General features: G+C 34.0%; 2 protein-coding genes across 2 annotated transcripts; both read left to right on the top strand.

Moving 5' to 3' along the window:
* Positions 1 to 8,103, top strand: LOC125825956 (uncharacterized). Its single transcript, XM_049505245.1, has 6 exons — positions 1 to 211; positions 4,214 to 4,283; positions 4,848 to 5,101; positions 5,424 to 5,540; positions 6,168 to 6,213; positions 7,116 to 8,103. Exons 1-6 carry the CDS (start codon positions 116 to 118, stop codon positions 7,655 to 7,657), a joined length of 1,125 nt encoding a protein of 374 aa, XP_049361202.1. The 5' UTR covers positions 1 to 115; the 3' UTR covers positions 7,658 to 8,103.
* A 3,795-nt stretch (positions 8,104 to 11,898) lies between these two features.
* On the top strand, positions 11,899 to 19,899 carry LOC125825948 (cellulose synthase-like protein G2). The gene is made up of 8 exons (XM_049505236.1): positions 11,899 to 12,541; positions 13,965 to 14,069; positions 14,468 to 14,596; positions 15,578 to 15,790; positions 16,308 to 16,407; positions 17,024 to 17,208; positions 17,989 to 18,339; positions 19,298 to 19,899. The coding sequence occupies exons 1-8, from the start codon at positions 11,951 to 11,953 to the stop codon at positions 19,844 to 19,846; spliced, it is 2,223 nt and encodes a 740-aa protein (XP_049361193.1). The 5' UTR covers positions 11,899 to 11,950; the 3' UTR covers positions 19,847 to 19,899.
* The last annotated feature ends 658 nt before the right edge of the window (positions 19,900 to 20,557 follow it).

Below are 20,557 nucleotides of genomic sequence, written 5' to 3'. Positions count from 1 at the left end.
GTGATCTATTTTTGTTTTTAGGGCCAAACACCCAATTACCGCCTTAGGTTGTACATGAAAAATACTCCTAAGAAGCAAGATAGCCTTAATATAGGTTCTATCTAGTGCAGATATCATGGGGAAGGAGGATCAATTGCCTTTCAAAGTTGGGCAATCCGCTGAAGCACAATCTTTTGAGAATGGATTTTGTGGGGCGTGGTTTCGATGTAAGGTACGAAATGAAAAGTTCAATTCTAGTGTGAGGTTGGTGCTTGCTAACTCGTGGTAGTTCAATGTGTGCATGTTGGATAGGTAATCATGCATTTGTAAAATATTTTTGTTAGTTTTTAATTTTTGTTGAAAAGGATTATGGTTATCTTGTGGAAAAATTACATAAATACACAACTTAAGATATCATAATCACTAAAAATTTTACCATTAAAAAAATAAGAAAAATCTCCTCTCAAATACATTTCTTTCCCCTCTTGAATACATCCCCAACGTGTCTTGGTTACATCTTTATCCTTTCTCGGATATATTCCTATCACCCTTGGAGACATCAATTTCCTCTCAGATATATTTTTATCCCCCTCAGATACATCCCTCTCAATAAGTAATTTATCATTTGCAATGTATTGGATAGCCAAGGAGATGAAAAATTTAGGATTTTTGTAATTGGGGAAACTTTCGAGATAGGATGTAATTAGCTTCCAAATGTATGAGGTTTCTGTTAAATTCCCGTACCTTATAACTTTTGTGTTATCTTGATCCTCTTTTACTTTAATCTCACGATCCAACATAAGCTCTTGGTGATGGAGTTGGAAGATTAAGAGGAAGTTGAGATAGGGGGTTGTGTATGTTCAACCTAAGATCAAGTTGGGAGCCTTGACCGAGGACAATGCTTAGAAGTTGGGAGAAGTTGGAATCGTTGGCTATAAAGGACTAGAGTAGTGGACGCAAGTATTATGTGGTTCACGACATTGACTTGTATTAGGGAAGAAATTAGAGAGGTGCTAGGGGTCTCAAAGGGTTACTTTGGTGGACATAGTGGATTGGTGGTGGAATGAAAAGGTCCAAGGAGAAGTGGAAGTCCAAAAATCAAAGTATATGAAGCTAGAGGAGAGCAATGACGAGGATGACTAAAGGATGGATAAGTGTGGTATAAGAAGTTGAAGGAGGCAAAGTTAGTTGTTACAACAATATAGATTGCAATGTTTGGACATTTGGGAAAAGTTGAAGTTGCTGGCTATAGGGGACTACAGAAGTGGACACAAGTAGTATGCAGTCTATGACTAGAGAGGTGCTAAGGGTCTCAAAGGGTTACTTTGGTAGACATAGTGGATTGGTGGTGGAATGAAGAGGTCCAAGGAATAATGGAAGTTCAAAAACAACGTATATGAAGCTAGATGAGAGCAATGACAAGGATGACTAAAGGATGGATAAGGGTGGTATAAGAAGTTAAAGGAGGCAAAGCTAGTAGTTACAACAGTAAATACTACAACATTTGGATATTTGTAAGAACTTTTGGATATTGGTAAGAACTTGTGGATATAAAGGGGATATAAAGCTTTACATGTTAAGATGAGAGAGGAAGGCGCATGACTTGGATCAAGTGAGGTGCATTAAAGACAAGGCGAGTATTGGCGAATAAGGTGTATATTAGACGTTGATGACATATATACATCCATAAATTTTTGAATGACGAAGGGAAAATAAAAAAGAACATTGTATTGGATAATTTGAAGCACCCAATGAGTCATTGAGATTGAGTAAAGCTTTACATGTTAAGATGAGAGAGGAAGGCGCATGACTTGGATCAAGTGAGGTGCATTAAAGACAAGGCGAGTACTGGCGAATAAGGTGTATATTAAGTCGATGACATATACATCCATAAATTTTTGAATGACAAAGGGAAAATAAAAAAGAGCATTGTATTGGATAATTTGAAGCACCCAATGAGTCATTGAGATTGAGTATTTTAGGCAGGTTAAGGTTGAGGAGGTGGATTGAGTTATGCCTTACATGAACAAGGGAAAAGAGGTGGGAATCTCGATGGATATGTGGAAGGATGCAAGCAAAGTAGGTTTGGGGTGATTTAGTAGGATGTTTAATGTCATTTTTTACGACATTGTAATGCCTAAAGAATAAAGGATGAAGATTTCCTTCTGTAATAACTATTGGGGCATCAAATTGTTTAGCCACACTATAAAAGTTTGGGAGAGAGCAGTGGAAGCAAAGGTGTAGAAGATTGTCTATTTTTTAGAATCACTTTGTGTTCATGCCTTGTGTATTGACTACAAATTCATTCACCTTGTAAGAAGGTCGGTGGAGCAGCATAGGGAAAGGAAGAGAGACTTGCAGATAGTGTTGGAGAAAGCATTCAACATAATCTTAAGGGAGGTTCTTTGGAGATAATTGGTGTTTAGAGGTGTTCCCCTAACTTACACTTAGATGATTAAGAATATGCATGATGATGCTGAGACTTGGGTAAGAGTATGGAAGATGAGGTTGCATTAGGGATCCACTCTTAGCTCAGTTTTACTTGCATTAGCAATGGAAATACTTAAGTTTACATGAGATGTCATGGTGCATGTTATTTGTAGATGACATATTGCTTTACGAGATGTGAGATAGAGTTATCACAAGGTTGAAAATTTGGAGACAATGCATTCGAGTATTGCTTGACGAGATGTGAGATAGAGTTATCAGAAGGTTGAAAATTTGGAGACATACATTGGAGTAAGGGTTTCTAGCTGAACAAGACCAAAACTAAATGCTTGGAGTGTGAGTTTAGTGATGTGACTTATGAAGCGGACGTGATTGTGAGGCTCAAGTAATTGGGTTAGTAATCCAAGATAATGGGGAGATTAATGAGGTGTCACATTAATGAAATTGAGGCATGCATCTAGTGTTATGTGTGATAAGAATGTATTGCCAAGACTTGAAGGTAAGTTCTACAAAGCAACTAGATCGATGTTTTATGAGATAGATTGTTAGCCAATCAAAAACTCCCATGTGCAGAAGACGAGAGTGGTAGAGATGAAGATGTTGAGATGGATGTGCGGATATGTTAGGAGAGATAAGATTAGGAATAATGATATTTGAGACGAGGTGGAAGTGACCTTATGGAGGTCAAGATGTGGGAAGTGACATGTGAAGAGTAGATGTTAGAGGTTGACTATAGTGGGCTTGAGAATGTGAAGAGATTAGGCGAAGAAGCATTGAGGTTAGGGGATTAGGCAAGACGTCAATGACACAATTTTAGCTCAAAATGAGGACATGTCCCTTGATCAGAGGGTGTGTATGTCGAGAATAAGGGTAGAAGATTAATAGGTAGTTGAAGATGTTTCTTTTCTATTCTCGGAGTATTACTATTAGTCTTGTATCTTTTTCTTGGATTTCTATTATTACATGTATTTTCCTTAGCTTGGATTATCTATCACATTTAACTCATAGTTATTTATGTTTGCTACTACTACCTCTTTTTCATCCTCTTTGAGCGACGTGTCTACAAGAAACAACCTCTCTGCCTTTGCAAGGTAGGGGGTAAGGTCTGCTTATACTCTACCTTTCCCAAACCTCATTTGTGGGATTACATTGGATGTATTGTTGTTGCACATTGAGGTCCAATTGCAAGATGTAATGTGGCAAAATTGGAGCATAGTTTTTGAACATTCCAGGCCATAGTGGGTATTTTTTTTGGGAGGGTTGGGTAGCATCATTTATGGACCTTAACTATTTGAACAGAATAATGTACCTGAGATTAGGACTAGACATCTGTATAATTAAGGAAGTTGTAATTAGAAAAATATGTATTTTGCATGAACTATATTAGGCAGTTTATACTTTATTGATTAGGATTGTTGTTCTATTTTTACTTGGATTATTAATCATGTTAATAAGACAATTGTATAAATATGTAATCGCATGTCTTTTCACATTCACAACCGTTTTATTTATATTTCTAACTTATTCTTTACAACTCTCTAGTTGCATTCTAGGTGGTAAAACTTTTGTTTACTGTTACATTAAACTTTTACATAGTGCTCTATTTATCGAAAGTCACTATTGCTGTAATTACATTTGGAACCAAAACCTGACTGTTGTTTGCAATCCGTGTATTGTCAGTTCTCCAGGTCTTGTTGAGGTTACTTGTATGTTTTGATGAGGAAAGTCATTTACTGATAAAGAAGTAGAGTACAATGCATTTACTATTTCTTTCCTAATGTATCAGATACAGAAGATTAACTGCAGAAAAGGACATTGGTATGCCCTGTTGGAATACTTCGATTATCCAGATGAAAGTATGTTCTCTGATGTGTTGATTTCAGCATTTAAGCAGTTCAGTATCTTGATTATGCCTGTGCATGATAATACAAAAAAAAAATATAGAAATCCAGACCTAGCCCTGCTTCATTTCTTTAATGCTATTGTGTGGTCAAGTTCAATATGTTAAGCTTGTCCAAAATAGGAATAATGGTATAGACGGATGAGAGCTAAACTGAGAATGGAATATTTCATCTTTTACACTGTTAGATACTTTCTCGTTTAGTAAATAGAGAATTACGTATTTTCAGCTGAAAACTAAATGCCTTGTGAACCGTTTATGTCATAGTGAACTTGACACTGTAAATAGTTTCAATGAATATTTCGACTTTGTTAGCTCCTTAGAATGCATACAGGAAGGTTCACCGGAAAAGCTTAACTCATTTTTTGCCCACTGATGTAATCTCCAGCATCTACTGGATGTATTATCAATGAAATTCTGACTTAAGACTGATAAAAAAAGAGATGTGTTTTCAGACAAGACTCTTGCGATATTTGTATCTACCAATGCATGTTAATTGTTTCAATCCTTGCTGTTACAGAACTGACTTGGACCAAGCTGTATCAAAATCCCCCATATAATGTTGGGAAGTTGAAGGAGAAAACACAACTAATGCTGCGGCCGCAGTATCCTTTATTCAAGCTTAAAAATGAAGTATCAGATGTCAGTTCAATTTCTGAAGCTACAGTAGTTGTTGATGGTAATTGGCAGGCGGGTGATTTGGTTGATTGGTGGGCTAATGGCTGTTATTGGTCTGGACATCTGACAAAGTTACTTGGCAACAATGAAGCTGAGGTAATAATTTCTTTTACATTCCGTATTAACTGGCTGGTTACCTGTTCGGCTGCTGTCATCTGTTAGATTTTATTTTGAACATGAAGTTTTAGCAAACACTCGATACCTAAAACTGAAAATGTAAAAAAGGAAACTATGCCTTTTTGGTAGTAAAAGAAGGATTACTTGATGAGGACCAGCTCTTCAATATCAGTTCAAATATAATCAGTATGTGTAATCATAGATGTATCTTTAGGCATAATGTCTAGACTGTGTTCTTTCTTAGTTAGTCGAAGGACTTCATTTTCAATAATATTCTACTCTTGTGTTTTTGTCTTCATAGTTGGCATTGACACCACCTCCTGTGGGTGAAGGTGCACTTTATGAAGTTTCTTTCAAGGATTTGCGCCCATCCTTGGAATGGTCTCCAGATTTTGGTTGGACTGTGCCTACATCCCAGGTTCTTACCTTTGCTCATTTTCATATGTTTTTCTTTTATTATGTTTCTTTTTCCCTACAAAATAATATAATATGGTAGACATAATCCTTAAAATTCGGCCCCCACTGTCGGTCTACTGGTAAGGATGTGGTGCATGATGTATGGGTTAGGCACATCGTGTTTCTAAGTCTGGCACCAGCAAAAGCTTGGTATTAATATGCAGAAGGGTAGGGGGTGACCCATTATCTACTGAGATTCGAACCGTGCCGAAACCTTGGGGATTTCTCAGTTCTTCCTCATCACACGTTTCATCCTTCTGTCTCCTCTTTCTCCTTCCGTGTCGTCTCCGGCTTCTCTGTGGTACTTCTGCAGATTTTTTTATCTTATATACTAGCCAGCACCCTCCTCCCAAGGAAAATCCCACAATAGCATCTATAAAATGAAACCAAAAAGTGAAGATGCAAGTCTTTGTATTGCAATTTTTGATAATTGCATCTCTTACCTCAAAGGAGCTTTTCTCTGAATAAGGTCAATGCATCTTAACCATCAGGTCTAGTGTTGGAAATTTGCTACTTGAATTTTATTCTGGTGTAGCTGCCCTCTTTTGATGGTTCTTTCTGCCTATAATTTGTTTCACGACAATTGCAGGATGGTGTACGTCGATGTGCTCAACTAATTCAACCTGTCAACCAGGGTAACTATAATGTCCTTCCATTGGTTGTTCACAAAACTTGATTTTTGTATCAAAAGACATGAAAATATTTTGTTAAATACATAAATCTTGTAGAGTATGTGCATGAACAGGTTTCCATCAAGGATGCTTATGTGGAGAAGCCGTACTTCATAAAACTGTTGAGATTTTTGGGACAACTTCAATATGTATTGTGTGGTTGCTCTGATAGAACTTAATTGAGATGCTCTAAAGGGATGCTAGTTGCTATCCATAGTTTAAATATAGTTGAATAAGTGCCTTATTTTTCGGTGGAATCAAGGGAATGAAATGGCTAAAAGAACACTACGAATTTCCTTTAGCTCCTTAGAGGGTTAAACATTTGTGAAGCCATTTTAGCAGCTTCTTGAAGTCCTGTGTTTTCAATGAAGGTGAAAGGCATCAACGACCTTTGCATCCCACTCTTGTATTCTACTTTGAAACTTTCTGCATGGTTGTGTCAAAATAAAGAAGTGAAATGCGCATTTGTTTGCTTTATGTGTTTTTCCTAGTGAAGGGGAGCCTTGGCGTATCTGGTTTGTTGCCATGTGACCAGGAGGTCACGGGTTTGAGTTGTGGAAACAACCTCTTGCAAAAATGTAGGTAGGGCTGCATACAAAAGATCCTTGAGGTCCATCCCTTCCTAGGACCCTGTGCATAGTAGGAGCTTAGTGCACCAAACTATCCCTTTTTTGTGTGATACGGCTGTATCATTGATATAAGGTGCTTTTTAGCGTGATCTTTTGCCTGTATAAGTGCCACTGAATCACAACTGTAGTGCATTTCAACTAATTCTCAAGTCTCTCTTTTCTTTGTAGAAAGAGAATCATTTCTGTAAAGAAAATCCTGCATTTTTATATTTGACATGCTCATCATGTTCATTGCAGCGTTACATTCTATGAGTGAAGGGAGAACTGGATATTCATCAGATCTCTCTTTCTCTACTCATTCATCTGCAAACTTGTCACCAGCCTCGGATGAAAAGAGGGATTTTAAAACTACAGAGTTAGCAGAACGACCCCCGATCATAGATCTTCCAAAGGAAGCGGCTGTGAACACATCGAAGAAAGTGAGGCGGTCAGACATTTGCTCTAGTTCCCATACTGGAGATGAATCGACAAAGGAATCCATTTTGTCAGATAAAGGTTCTGGTTCACGTACTGGAGTTGATCTAGCAAAAACCGCCGCTGGGCCAACTGAAAACTTTAGCTATTCGAGTTGTCCTTTGAAGAAGTTCAGAACCAGTGATGGAGTTCAGTTACATTCAACTGGTTCTGACACGACAGAGGCAGCGATATTGGATTTGGAGGAACTTGTGAACAAAATTAAATGGCTGAAGGGACTACTCGAGTTAGGAAAGCCCATGTCTAATGTTGCCAGACCTTCATGGAAGTTCGTGGAACATCATGCATCATTCGGAAATAAATGATGGATGGTTTCAAAATATCAAAATGTCATCTGGTGGCTCTTGAGAAATGAGGTATAAAGCTTCTACTCTTATTGCTCGTCCGGTGCAGGTTTTACACACCTTCCATAGTTTAGGAAGCTGGTTGGAATGAAATTTGAATGCATCCCATGTTAAGGTTTTAAGTCTCGTTGCGATGATGCAAAGGCTAGTGCCATGCTAGCAACACTTAAACCAATGTTCTGGCTTCACTCGGGTATGCTTTAGAGATGCTCCGAAGAGCATGTACATATGCTTTTGTTGAGATTTCCGAGCGTTGATGAGTCGACAATATGCATCGACAAAAGTATCCAAGTTCAATTGGCTCAACTGCTTACTGCAACATTTTGTTAAAAAAGAAAGCTTGTATAGAGAAGTTTGAAGTGGAGATGGTAATACTGGATGTGTTTCATTTGAAGACCTGTGATTGATAACAATATTGGTCTACAAGAAATTTGGACTCCCTTTTTTTATTCTTCGACACAGGATTATCATCGAGGAGATTTGATAAGTAAAGAATAAACACACGAACAAGTCAAGTTATCTAATAATTTTAATTTTAACCAACAAATCTTATAAATAGGGTCTGAGTAGGTTAGAATGTTATGCAGATTTTAATTTAAGCCTTACTAAAATTTATTGTTATAGGTTTATTGATTGTAAGTGTGAAATTATGGTGGATGCCGATACAAAAAGATTTAAAGGATAAATTTTAAAATATATCTAGTAAGTTTTACAAATTCATGATTGTTACGAAGCTATACGAAATAGGACTATAGGAGTATATAGTACCTCTTGAGATGTTCAAGGTTTCACAAAATTCTTTATTTATAAGGAAAATCTAACTTGGTCCTCAAGTAACTTTTCTTCGAAGATATCAAGAAGCAATGAAAAGTACTTTTCAAAAAATATTTATAATATTATTTTGCACATTATTTAAGAAAACATAAATAAAAAGATATAATCTCTTGAGATTCCTAACTTTTCTTCGAAGATATTAGAAGCAATGAAAAGTACTTCTCAAAAAAAAAATTATCATATTATTTTACACATTATTTAAAAAAAATAAATAGAAAGGTATAATCTCTCATCATTAAAATTAATTTTTGTATAACTTGTACAAACTTACCTAGAATAACTTTTGCCAAGGATAATTTTAAAAATAAAAAAAAATTGTACAAAATTTTACATTTGTAAGTTGATCTAATATGTTCGAGAAGGTATTTCTTGAACTCCATCATCAACTTTAACAAAGGGATAACTAATCAATTTCGAAAGAGATATTATCAATGTTTCATCTATTTGATTCAACATATAAGAACTTTCATCAGCATCTCTATTTTAATTCAAATACACATATTTTTTCTAAATAAAGGGACAAATTCATAAGTTTGTTGGACAATTCTACTTTGTAGGCTTTTGGAAGGCATATAACTCCAAATATTATGTTGAATATGCAATTACGATTACACTACGTAAGCATCTACGCACATGAGGTGAGATATACCTAAAAAATTCAAATTAATTGTCACTTTCATTCAGCGCATTCAAAAGTGGACCAAATATATACGTAAGTCGTAATGTGTTCCTCTTATCTATCGAAGTGTCGCTTTCTTCATTAGGTGAAGTACTTATTCCTCTCAAAATAGGGAGAAAAACAAAAACAAAAAAAAGAGTAGGAATAACACACAAATAGAGTTTTTCTTAGAAAAGAAAATAAGATAATATAGTATGTGGTCTTTATTTCTATTTTATTTAATAAAGCACAAAAAAAAACACTGAAGATAAGATTCTTAATTAAAAGTTTTAAAGGGAAAAGACATAAATTCACCCTTGAACTTATCTTGAAAAGTTACTCACTTAAACTATCATGACGATCTATTACACACCTTTACTATTTAAAAATGAATTTTTTTATCCCCTAAAACTGACGTGGCAAAAAATAAAAAAAAGGAAAGCGCATTTAATAGTAAATAAAGTATAAAAAAAAATTAAAATATTCTTTCTACTATCACCCTACCCCCACCCTATGCCTCTTCTTCTTCTTCACAGGCAACCTCCTTCTTCTTCTTCTTTAATTTTTTTTCATGCCCAATTTCCATCCACCCCCACTATACCTCCACCAAAACCCTCTCCCTCCACCCCCATCATATCCTATTTTAATGCTTATTCGATTTCACCAATTTTATTATATTTGATTTTTTTCTTCGGCTTTGTTGGTGGTTGATAAAATTGATGATTAAGTTTTAAAAAAAAATATATTGATGAATGTGTTGGTGATAGTGATATTTGGTGGCAGGTTTGTACCTTTTGATGGTGATGAGTTTGTTTATGGGTGTCAAATTTTCTTGTAGATCTTTATAATTTTTGTGGAGATAATGGTGATAGTATGATTTCGATGGTGGATTTGATCGTAGGTTGTGAAATTTATGGTGACTATTTTGATTTTCATGGTGAAATATATAGATTTGATAGTAATAGGCGGCAATGATAGTTGTTTCATGGTGGCGTTCATTGAAGAAGAAACAATGATATGGAGAATTTTAGTTAAAATTTGACATGGCATGTGATGTGGCGTAAGTGCGATACACCTCCCATTGTGAGAGTGGTACTACACGTCTCAGGAGGTAAAAAAATTCGCTATTTAGTAGCAGAGGTGTATAATAGGTCACCATATTAGTTTAAGCATGTAACTGACTTTTCGAGACAAATTTAGGGGTGAATTTATGACTTTTCCCAAGTTTTAAATTTAAACTTGAATAAATAAAAATTTATGTGACATAGTAAATATTTGTATTGTATTGACAATAATATAGTTATGTTAAAATAAAGCAAAAAAAAACATTAAAGGTTGGATCCTTAATTAGAAGTTTTGAATGAAGATAAACTTGTATTTACAATATATAGTTATGTTTCGAAAGGATTACAAAAAATAGCTACATGATGAAAACATCAGAATGGAAGAAAATGCCATTTAAATGTCTAGATAGTAACCAAGGGTTTGTTTGATCATGAAAATTGTGGAATTCAAAAATTACATATTTTATTTTCAAAGTAAAAAGGAAAAATGCATAAGTACCCTCAACCTATACCCAAAATCCCTGAGACACATTTAACCTTTACTAAGGTCCTATTATCCTCTCGAACTTATTTTATATATAATTTTCTACCCCTTTTCGGCCTACGTGGCACTATCTTGTGGGTCCAACGTGTGTTGACAATTTTTTTAAGGATAGTGCCACGTAGGCCGAAAAGGGGTAGAAAATTAATTAAAAAATAAGTTCAAGGGGATAATAGGACCTTAGTAAAGGTTAAGTGTGTTTCAGGGATTTTGGGCATAGACTGGGGGGTACTTGTGCATTTTCTCAAGTAAAAATAATACTTATTTGAAAATTAGAGTTATATTTGATTATACATACAAACTAGAGTTATATTTGGTCATACATACAAATTAGAGTTGTTTTTAAATTTTGTTAGTGATTTTGAGTGAAGAATAAAAATAATATTTTGATACTTTTCAAATATAAGATTTTATGATCCTACAAGATTTCTTAGATCAACTTCGAAAAAAATAAAAGATATGCATGATCGAACGACCATTCAAACAAATAAATTAAAACATTGAGGAATATTATCATAATAAAGAAATAGAATATAACATTACCAAATTAATTTTCAATTTTTTTTCCAGCTTAATGCATAATAGACACTCAAACTTATCATTCATCATCAACTAACAAGGAAGCATTTCAACTTTGAATATGTATATCTAGACATTTCAACTTATTTTTAACGTATCATTTGAACATTTCAACTTATATAATTGATTATCTAAACACCTTCAAAATCTATACATGACATTACTATTATGCATCCCTGAAATACAGTGAAAACAAGTTGAAATATTCAATTGTCATTCATCACACTTTCCAAATTAGAGTGCATGATTAAACCTAAATTTAAGTATTTGTATATATATTATAATATATTATAAAATAAAATGGAGTACTAATTTTAAATGACAAAAGATGCTTAGAGAGAGTGAAAGGAATCAAGAATAGTACATATATGAGTAATATTTCTTTCACTTGTAAGTCAAAAATACTTTAACTCATATTCTTGGACAAAAAAAATAAAATCATGTGGACATCATATTTTATAATATTATTATGCCATTTTTCAACAAATAATAAAACAAACTTTCTAACCAGTTTATATAAAAAGAAATTCACACAGACCCTGTTTAACTCCTTTTCTTCTTCATTTTGAAGAAAAAAAATGGAAACTCTTCCTCCACTGCAAAAGTGCACAGTGGACAAATTTTCAGCCATAGTAACCAGAACTCACACTTTTATTCACTCAATAGCAATACTCTTCATGCTCTACTACAGACTAATAATCAATCTCAAGGAAATTCCAATCTCATTTTTACCTTATTGGTTCCTAATCTTCGTTTCCGAGCTAATTCTCTCCTTCCTCAGGACACTCGACTCAGCTCATATATTCTCTCCAGTTTCCCGCTCCGTCTACCCGGAAAACTTGCCGCCGGACGATGAACTACCGGCAATCGACGTTTTTGTATGTACGGCCGATCCGATAAAGGAACCGGCGTTGGGAGTTATGAACACTGTTTTATCAGCGATGGCGATTGATTATCCGCCGGAGAAGGTAACAGTGTACCTTTCCGACGATGGCGGTTCGGTTACGACGCTGTGTGCGGTTCGTGAAGCGTGGAGATTTGGACAAGTGTGGATTCCGTTTTGCAGGGAATTTGGAGTGAAGAGGATTTGCCCTGAAACTTTTTTTCAAGCAGCTGATGATGAGATTAATGGCGGCAAAGATTATTTGCTAGAAAGAGACAACATTCAGGTAGTCGATTTTGGTTTGGTCGGGGATAAAATTATTTTGAAATTATAATTTTCATAATATATAATTTAAAAGTATTCTTATACTTTTTCATTGGCTTTCACTAATATTTCGATTTAAACTTTGCATCCTCTCAACAAACAAGGACTTAGTATGAATGTTTTACTATAATTTTTATTTATTATATTAAAAATAAATATTTATTTTTATTTAAAAATAAAAACTAATAATTTATTATTTAATTCTTAATTTATTTTTATTATTAATCATAGTAATTTTTTAAGACATTAAATTTGTTAAATCTTTTCTACATGAGCCTCGACATACAAACCCAATTAATAATCTTTTCAAACTTGTCATCACACTAGAGGCCACTTTTTTAATTTATATTATCTTTTCAACTCATAAATTATTCCTCACTGCATCTTGTCTGCAGAAAATGTATAGTTTAACTTTTCTCAATCTGAGTCAAACTAATCTAATAAAGTAGTGCTTTAACTTTTATTTTTTAAAACTCTATTTACAGTTAGTTTGTCTCATCCTAAGTTGTTCGGACTCTTCAAAAATCATATAGTATCCGTATCGAATCTTTAAAAATATATACTATTTTGGAGAATTCGACATGCACCCATTGACATTTTTGAAAAAGTCCGAGCAGCATAATTCTTATCAGTTCTAAATAATAATTAAAACAGGCGTGAAGGTGTGTTTGGTATAGAGGAAAACATTTTTTACTTTTTCTATGTGTTATTGGTTAAAATATTTAATAAATATTTTTGCAAGGGAAATTAAGAAAAATGACTTTCCTAATAAAAGTATGATAAACAAGTTGCATAAGTGAAATTCCAAGTTTATTGTCTCCTCTCCAATCCAATTCTCCCACCCCCCACCCGTTGACCATCCCACCCCGCCACCGCCCCCCAACACCCACTCTTCATCCCATTCTGCCTCCACAATGTTTTGCTATATAACATAAAAATGTTTTGGGGTACTATTTTCTTGCTTACTTACCAAACACTAGAAAATAAGTAGAAAATCCACTTATTTTTCAAAAAGACATTTTCTAGAAAATCATTTTCCGTGGAAACAAGCGAAGTGTGTTTGGTATGACGAAAAAATGTTTTCCGCGGAAACCCTTGAGAAACGCACAGCGGTGAACCACTCCTGTGCAATCACACAAAAGATGAAACATACTAGGTAAGCTCAATGTGACTAGCTCGATCGAGAAGTTGTTGGCAAGGGGATTCGATCCCTGGCATCTCTTATGGGATACTACTGTAACAGTAGCACCAACTCCGCCACCCTTCCGGGTCTTGTGATCATTTTATACATAGTTTGTTGAGCTATTATCTTTTACTTGTATAATTTATGGATTTTAGTTTCCCACATTTTATTTGTGTTTGATAATTAACATCTTCATACGTAGAAAGAGTACGAGGAGTTCAAGGAGCGGTTGAAGAAAGCTCAAGAAAATGGAGGGACAAAGGATACTGGAGTCCAATTTGGCCCAAATCGTGATACTGTAATTGAGGTACAGTTTTAGTGAGAAATTGATATAAATAGTTGTGTATCATAGACAAACATTTAATGTAGACATAATATATAATAGGCATAATACATAAATATATCTTTTAACTTAACCTCATTTCATATTCATGACCTTCAATTTTGGGTGTGCGCAAGTAGACACTTGAACTTGTATAAAGTTGAATAAATAGACCCATGAGTCCTACGTGGCATAATACATAGAGGACCCAAATTGCCATGTATAACTATCCCTTTTTTTCATATCACCTACTGCAACAATTTAATTTTTCTTTTTTTCTACTCGATATTCGATACCTATATTAAGATATCTGACTAATCCGATTTTCACTCAATGTCTAATATCTATATTAGGATTCCGACTAATTCAAAATTTTCTTGCAGATAATAGGCCAGAGAGGTTGTGGAGCCAAAAATAATGGCAAAGCTAAACTATCATCTCTTGTTTATGTTTCAAGGGAGAAAAATACTTCTCATCCCCATCATTTCAAAGCTGGAGCACTCAATGTTCTTGTATAATTTCTTTCACCCTTTTTATAAACAGCTATTTATGTGTATTTTTAGTCTGTGAAAAAACAATATCACCTTTCTATAATTAGTACCCTCCCGTTTTAATTTATGTGAACTTATTTGATTGGACACGAAATTTAACAAAAGAGCATTTTTTTTTTTATAAATTTGTGATTTTGAACATGTTTTAACGTTTGTGTAGCTGTAAGAAGTTCTCAATAAGCATAAAATGGGAAGTTTAAGTTGGTATTTCCAAATTTAAAAAGACATAATTATTTTTTGGAACTAACTAAAATGAAAATAGTGTCACATAAAGTGGAATAGAGGAAATAAAAGTTTTTAATTCCAAATTTCTTTTGTTCCCCCTTATGACACTCTCAGAATGGCATGACATGTTTAGGATAATAAGATTCAAAAATCTTAGTTATGTTCTTAAACTTATTGTTACGGAAATTTTAATTTTTTTTGAGAAGCTTTAATAGCCACACAAATATTGTGGAATGTTGAATACCACAAGTTTGAAAAATCATCAGATCTTTCTTAAGCTTTGTGTCTATTCAAACTTTAGAACTCACTGAGCATGTTTTAATTAAATAATTCTCTTTACCCTTTATGACACTCCCTGAGTGTTATGACAGGTTTAAGATGATAAGTTTCACAAATATTCATTATATTCATTAATCTTGTGTCCAATTAGGTGAAGATTCATAAAATAAAACAGGGTGAGTATATTTTCTTAAAAAAAATATTGAATGTGAATAATAGGGGCGTAGCCAAGGCCAAGGGGGTTTAAAATTGAACTCCTTCGGCGGAAAATTACACGGTTTATACATGATTAAAATATTATTTATATCTATAGTATATGTTGAATCTTCTTTGACTTTTCTGTGTGTTTACTTCTTCATATTTTGGACTCCCTTAATGAAAATCTTGATTCCGTCACTGATGACCAAGAGTAATCATATGATTTATTTATTTTTGCAGCTTAGAGTATCTGGAATCATAAGCAACTCACCATACATATTAATGTTGGATTGTGATATGCACTCCAATGATCCATCTTCAGCTAGACAAGCAATGTGCTTTCACCTTGATCCCAAAATCTCTCCCTCACTTGCATTTGTTCAGTTCCCTCAAAGATTTCGCAACATTAGCAAGAATGATATTTATGATTCTGCCATGAGAAATTGTTTTGTGGTAAGTTTTTCATATCATATATGGTTTTAAATTTTATACATTGACGTTGTAAAATAATGTGTATACATTAAGATCATCAATATATAACTGCTTTGAGATGCTTTACTTTAGCCGAGGGCCTATTGGAAACCCCCTCTATCTCTACGAGGTAGGAATTAAGTTTGTGTATATTGTATACTCTACCCTCCCCAGACTCCACATTGTGGGATTACACTATATATGTTATTGTTGACTCTAAGTTATATATACCATCAAAAAAATTTACACCATCAAGTCAACTTCGTTGTAGCATGAAACTGTCTTATTTTCAAAATTACACATCTCACATTTCAAGGAGATTTACCTCTAGATATCATTTAGATGACCTAATAGTGTAAAAGAATCTTTCACTAACGATGTATATAAATTAAACTCTTTATGTTATGTTGGTAATTAGAGAGAAATCTCTTGATAACTATTCTCTGCAAATTTCTTGTAAATATCTATCAAAGAATTTGGTCTGTTACTATATATTTAGGTCAGGTGGCCAGGGATGGATGGGCTTATAGGACCTATGCTATCTGGTACATGCTTCTATATGAAGAGGAAAGCTCTATATGGGACTGCTATACACAAAGGTACTGCTCAATTAATTAAAGATTTGTAAGTTTCACATATTGACAGTATATGATTTATTTTTTTGATAACCATGGTATCTGAGTCAGCTTGTGTACATCGCAACTTACTCCACATGATACCTGCCACCTCCCACGAGTAACAAGTATCAGCTAACTCTGTTCACTAAGATTAGAACAGATGGGATGAAATCACGTAGTGTTTTGTCTCTACCTCATGGTGCTCAACTCATTTCATTGACTACTAGATTATACCCTTGGGCAAAGTATATGGATTTTTTATGCGATCAAATAAGTTGACTTACAATAACATGTAAATCTTCATAGCAAACAAACCTGATATAGTAATGTGAAAAATAGAATAATAACATGTTATCTGTGTTGTTCGAACTCTTCAAAAATGCCAATGGATGCATGTCGGATTCTTAGGCAACATTTTTAGAGAATCTGAGCAACACATCCTGCTGTAGTTGGTTAAAATGAATTGATGGTGCATATAACTTGATATAAATCCATTATAAAAATGCTCTCCAATAATTCTAGATAAATTTGTCTCTTCAATAAAAAAAATTCCGTATATACTCTGTAGTAATCGCAATTCTTTTAACTTTTTAACCAGACATGGATCTTAGTGAGCTGAAGAAGTATTTTGGTTCCTCAAATGAATTCCTAAATACTGTTATTGCATGCATTAATGATAAGCAAAATGACACTGGCATCAAGGAATTTGCTGACAATAAGATCCAAGAAACAAGATTTTTGGCCTCTTGCACCTATGAGGAGGGGTCACAATGGGGAGAAGAGGTAAGTCCACAGTCACATTAATGCTGAAAATCAATTATATATATTTTAAAGGTGGCAAGTATGCAGATTGAGTTAAATTGAAGCGAGGAAAAATAGGTCAAACTGATTCAAAGTTTCTTTGGTCAAAATGACTAAATAATGAATCATAGCCCAACCCCAATATGACCTATGTTTCCTATATACTTTTTTATTTTGCTTTTTGAAAATAGAATGTGAATGCTAATGTAATTTTGTCAAATTATTAGCTTATGTCCTCTCAAATTTATGCAATTCGAATTCTCCAAATTCTATTTTCTATACATTGGTTTGAGTTGCACCATTTTGACACAATAATTTGATGGGTCATTTCGAGTTCAATCCATTGGGTCAAATCAACAAACATGATAGTTATGATAATCAATGTAACTCCTTTTAACTTGGGTAGTTGGGCCATAGGCGGAGCTAGAGGCCAGGTTTATCTATATCCCTTCAGCGTAAAATTACATTATTAATATAAGGTCGAAAATAGTTTTTGATGTATATATAGTATAAGGTGAGGATCTCCTAAAATTACATTGTGTATATAAGGTCAAAATTATTTGATTTCTCTTGCCTTCTTCATATGCTTACTTCTTTATATTTTGAATTCCCTCAGTGAGCATCCTGGCTCCATCACTAAAGCGAACGAGTTACACCTAAAGAAATGGATTGATTTTAATTTGCCACCTCTAGCATAACTCTATCAATTCTTCATTCTATCATATTTGCGCTAACTTTGATCGACTTCATTTATATATACAGATAGGATTCCTGTACCATTCAGTGGTCGAAGACTACTTCACAGGTTTCATTATGCATTGCAAAGGCTGGAAATCTGTGCTTTATAACCCTTCAAGGCCAGCATTTTTAGGCAGTAGTACAACAAATTTGAATGACACATTAGTTCAAGGAACAAGATGGAATTCTGGACTAGCTGAAGTTCTTTTCTCAAGATTTTGTCCCCTCATCTATGGCTTGAAATCAAGAATGCCTCTTCTTGAACGCATGTGTTATGCTTACCTTGCTTCTCAGCCTCTCTTTTGCTTCCCAGCTTGGTTTTTAGCTATCATTCCTCAGCTTTGTCTCCTAAATGGCATTCCCATTTACCCTAAGGTATGAGGATTGAACTTATATACACTGATAATGCAAAAATATTTTGAACGGTCGGTGAATTTTAACAAGCTGCAACAAGTAAAAGTATATGTGTCATGTATCTATTGGTTTTTAGCTATCATTCCTCAGTTGTCTCCTAAATGGCATTACCACCCTAAGGTATCAAGATTTAACTTATATACACTGATAGTGTAAAAATATTTTAAACGGTCGGTGAATTTTACGTGCTGCAGCAAGTAAAAGTATATATGTGATGTTATTAAATGACATTCCCATTTACCCTACGGTAAGAGAAAATATCAATTTTAAGGTTTAACTTACATCTTTGATAAAACTTACCTCCACCCGATTTTCATCAAAGTTCAAACCAACAGATATATGAGAAATTGATATGGTTTGGCCTGAAAATAGAGTAAGTAATTACCATTGGATTTAAGTGATATACACTAACGATTTTAAGATTTTCTTTTATGCTATCAGCGAATTCTAACCTGTGATAGCAGGTTAGGTACCATTTTTAGTGCCCGTTTGGATTGACTTATTTTAGGTGCTTTTAAGCTAAAATAGCTTTTAAGCCGTTTTGAAGTGTTTGGGTAAAATTAAAAAGTGCTTATAAGCACTTATTTTAAAGCCAAAATAACAAAAATAAGCCAAAAGCCATAAGTTAGAAATACTAACTTATGGCTTTTGGCTTTTAAGTCATAAGCCAAAATCCAATCCAAACAGGCCCTTATTACATTTTCAATAAGAGCTTATAATCAAGAGATTTACCTATAATTATCTATTAAGTGACCAGAATGTGTGAAGCTTTAATTAACTCATCAGTCTATAGAACTTAAATTCATTATTGTTATCTTTTATATGACTAGCATAAAATTCTTATTCCACTATCAATATATAGGACTTGAATCAAAACTTCCAGATAAACTTTGATGGTAACTATATTATATTTTCACAGGTCTCAAGTCCATGGTTCTTTGTATATTCTTTTCTTTTCTTGTCAACACTTTCGAAATACTTATGGGATGTTGTAAACACTGGAGGGACAATGAGAACATGGTGGAATGAATGGAGGGTATGGATGATAAAATCTATAACAGCTTATTTCTATGGAACTTTGGATGCAATCATGAAGTTATATGGCTTTAGAAAAGCAAGTTTTTTGCCCACAAATAAAGTTGTTGATGATGAACAATTGAAGAGGTACCAAATGGGAATTTATGATTTTCAAGCATCTAAAATGCTAATTGTCCCTTTGGTTACATTAGTCATATTGAATATGATTTCCTTCACTTGGGGAGTTATTGGAAAAATAATTCTAGAAGGGAGATTGAGTGATTTGTTTGGTCAAGTGTTCCTCTCATTTTTCATCTTGGTGGTGAATTATCCTATAATTGAAGGGATGATATTGAGGAAAGACAAAGGAAGCATTCCACTCTTTGTGACTCTATTGTCTATTTTGCTTTCTTTTTGTCTTTTGTTTGTTGGTTCTATTTTTGTAAGGTAAGATGATTACTTAGCTTAAGATAGAAAATAAGAATTATTGATCTCTATTTTCCACTTCTGATGTTGTCTAGTTTCGCACTTATGGGATTTCATTGGTTATGTTGTTTTTGTGGTATTGTCTAATCTCCCATATCAATTTTATAACTATTACTATCTCACTCTTCGATATTATTATTATTGATCGCCATTTTCCACTTATGGTGTTGTCTACTTTCCCACTTCTGCAATTATATAGGGTATGTTGTTGTTGGTTTATCTCTTTGAAGTAGTAATGCTTATTTTCACTAGATGTATATACTATAAGAGCATATACGAGGAGAGAAAAAAAGGATCATGTAGCTCATGCTAGATTAACCGTATTCTGAGTTGAAACAATCAACCTATTTGAAGTGACCCATTTGTATCGGAGAAGCCCATGTAAGAACAATGTCATGTTCAAGGTTTCTTTTCACCTCGATACAATATATATTTGTGCATCATTTCTAACTCTTTTACTAATAGACATTTATTACTACATCAGCAAAAGGGTTCTGCCTCTGGCTCCACCAATAAATTAATAGGATTCTAGTAGAATTTTGAAGAACTCATAATGTTCAAATTTCGGACTCGCCAATAACATTTTATAGTAGGAAGACACCACACATCATAGCTGCAAGAGCATATTATTTGTGGTAACAAAATAAACTACACCAAAACAATGTACCTATTTGTA

This window comes from Solanum verrucosum, unplaced genomic scaffold (assembly GCF_900185275.1).
Source record: "Solanum verrucosum unplaced genomic scaffold, falcon-dt-bn FXZP01000161.1, whole genome shotgun sequence".
NCBI lineage: Eukaryota > Viridiplantae > Streptophyta > Magnoliopsida > Solanales > Solanaceae > Solanum > Solanum verrucosum.
The sequence above is the reverse complement of the archived record's forward strand: the minus strand, read 5'-3'. Positions and strand labels throughout refer to the sequence as shown.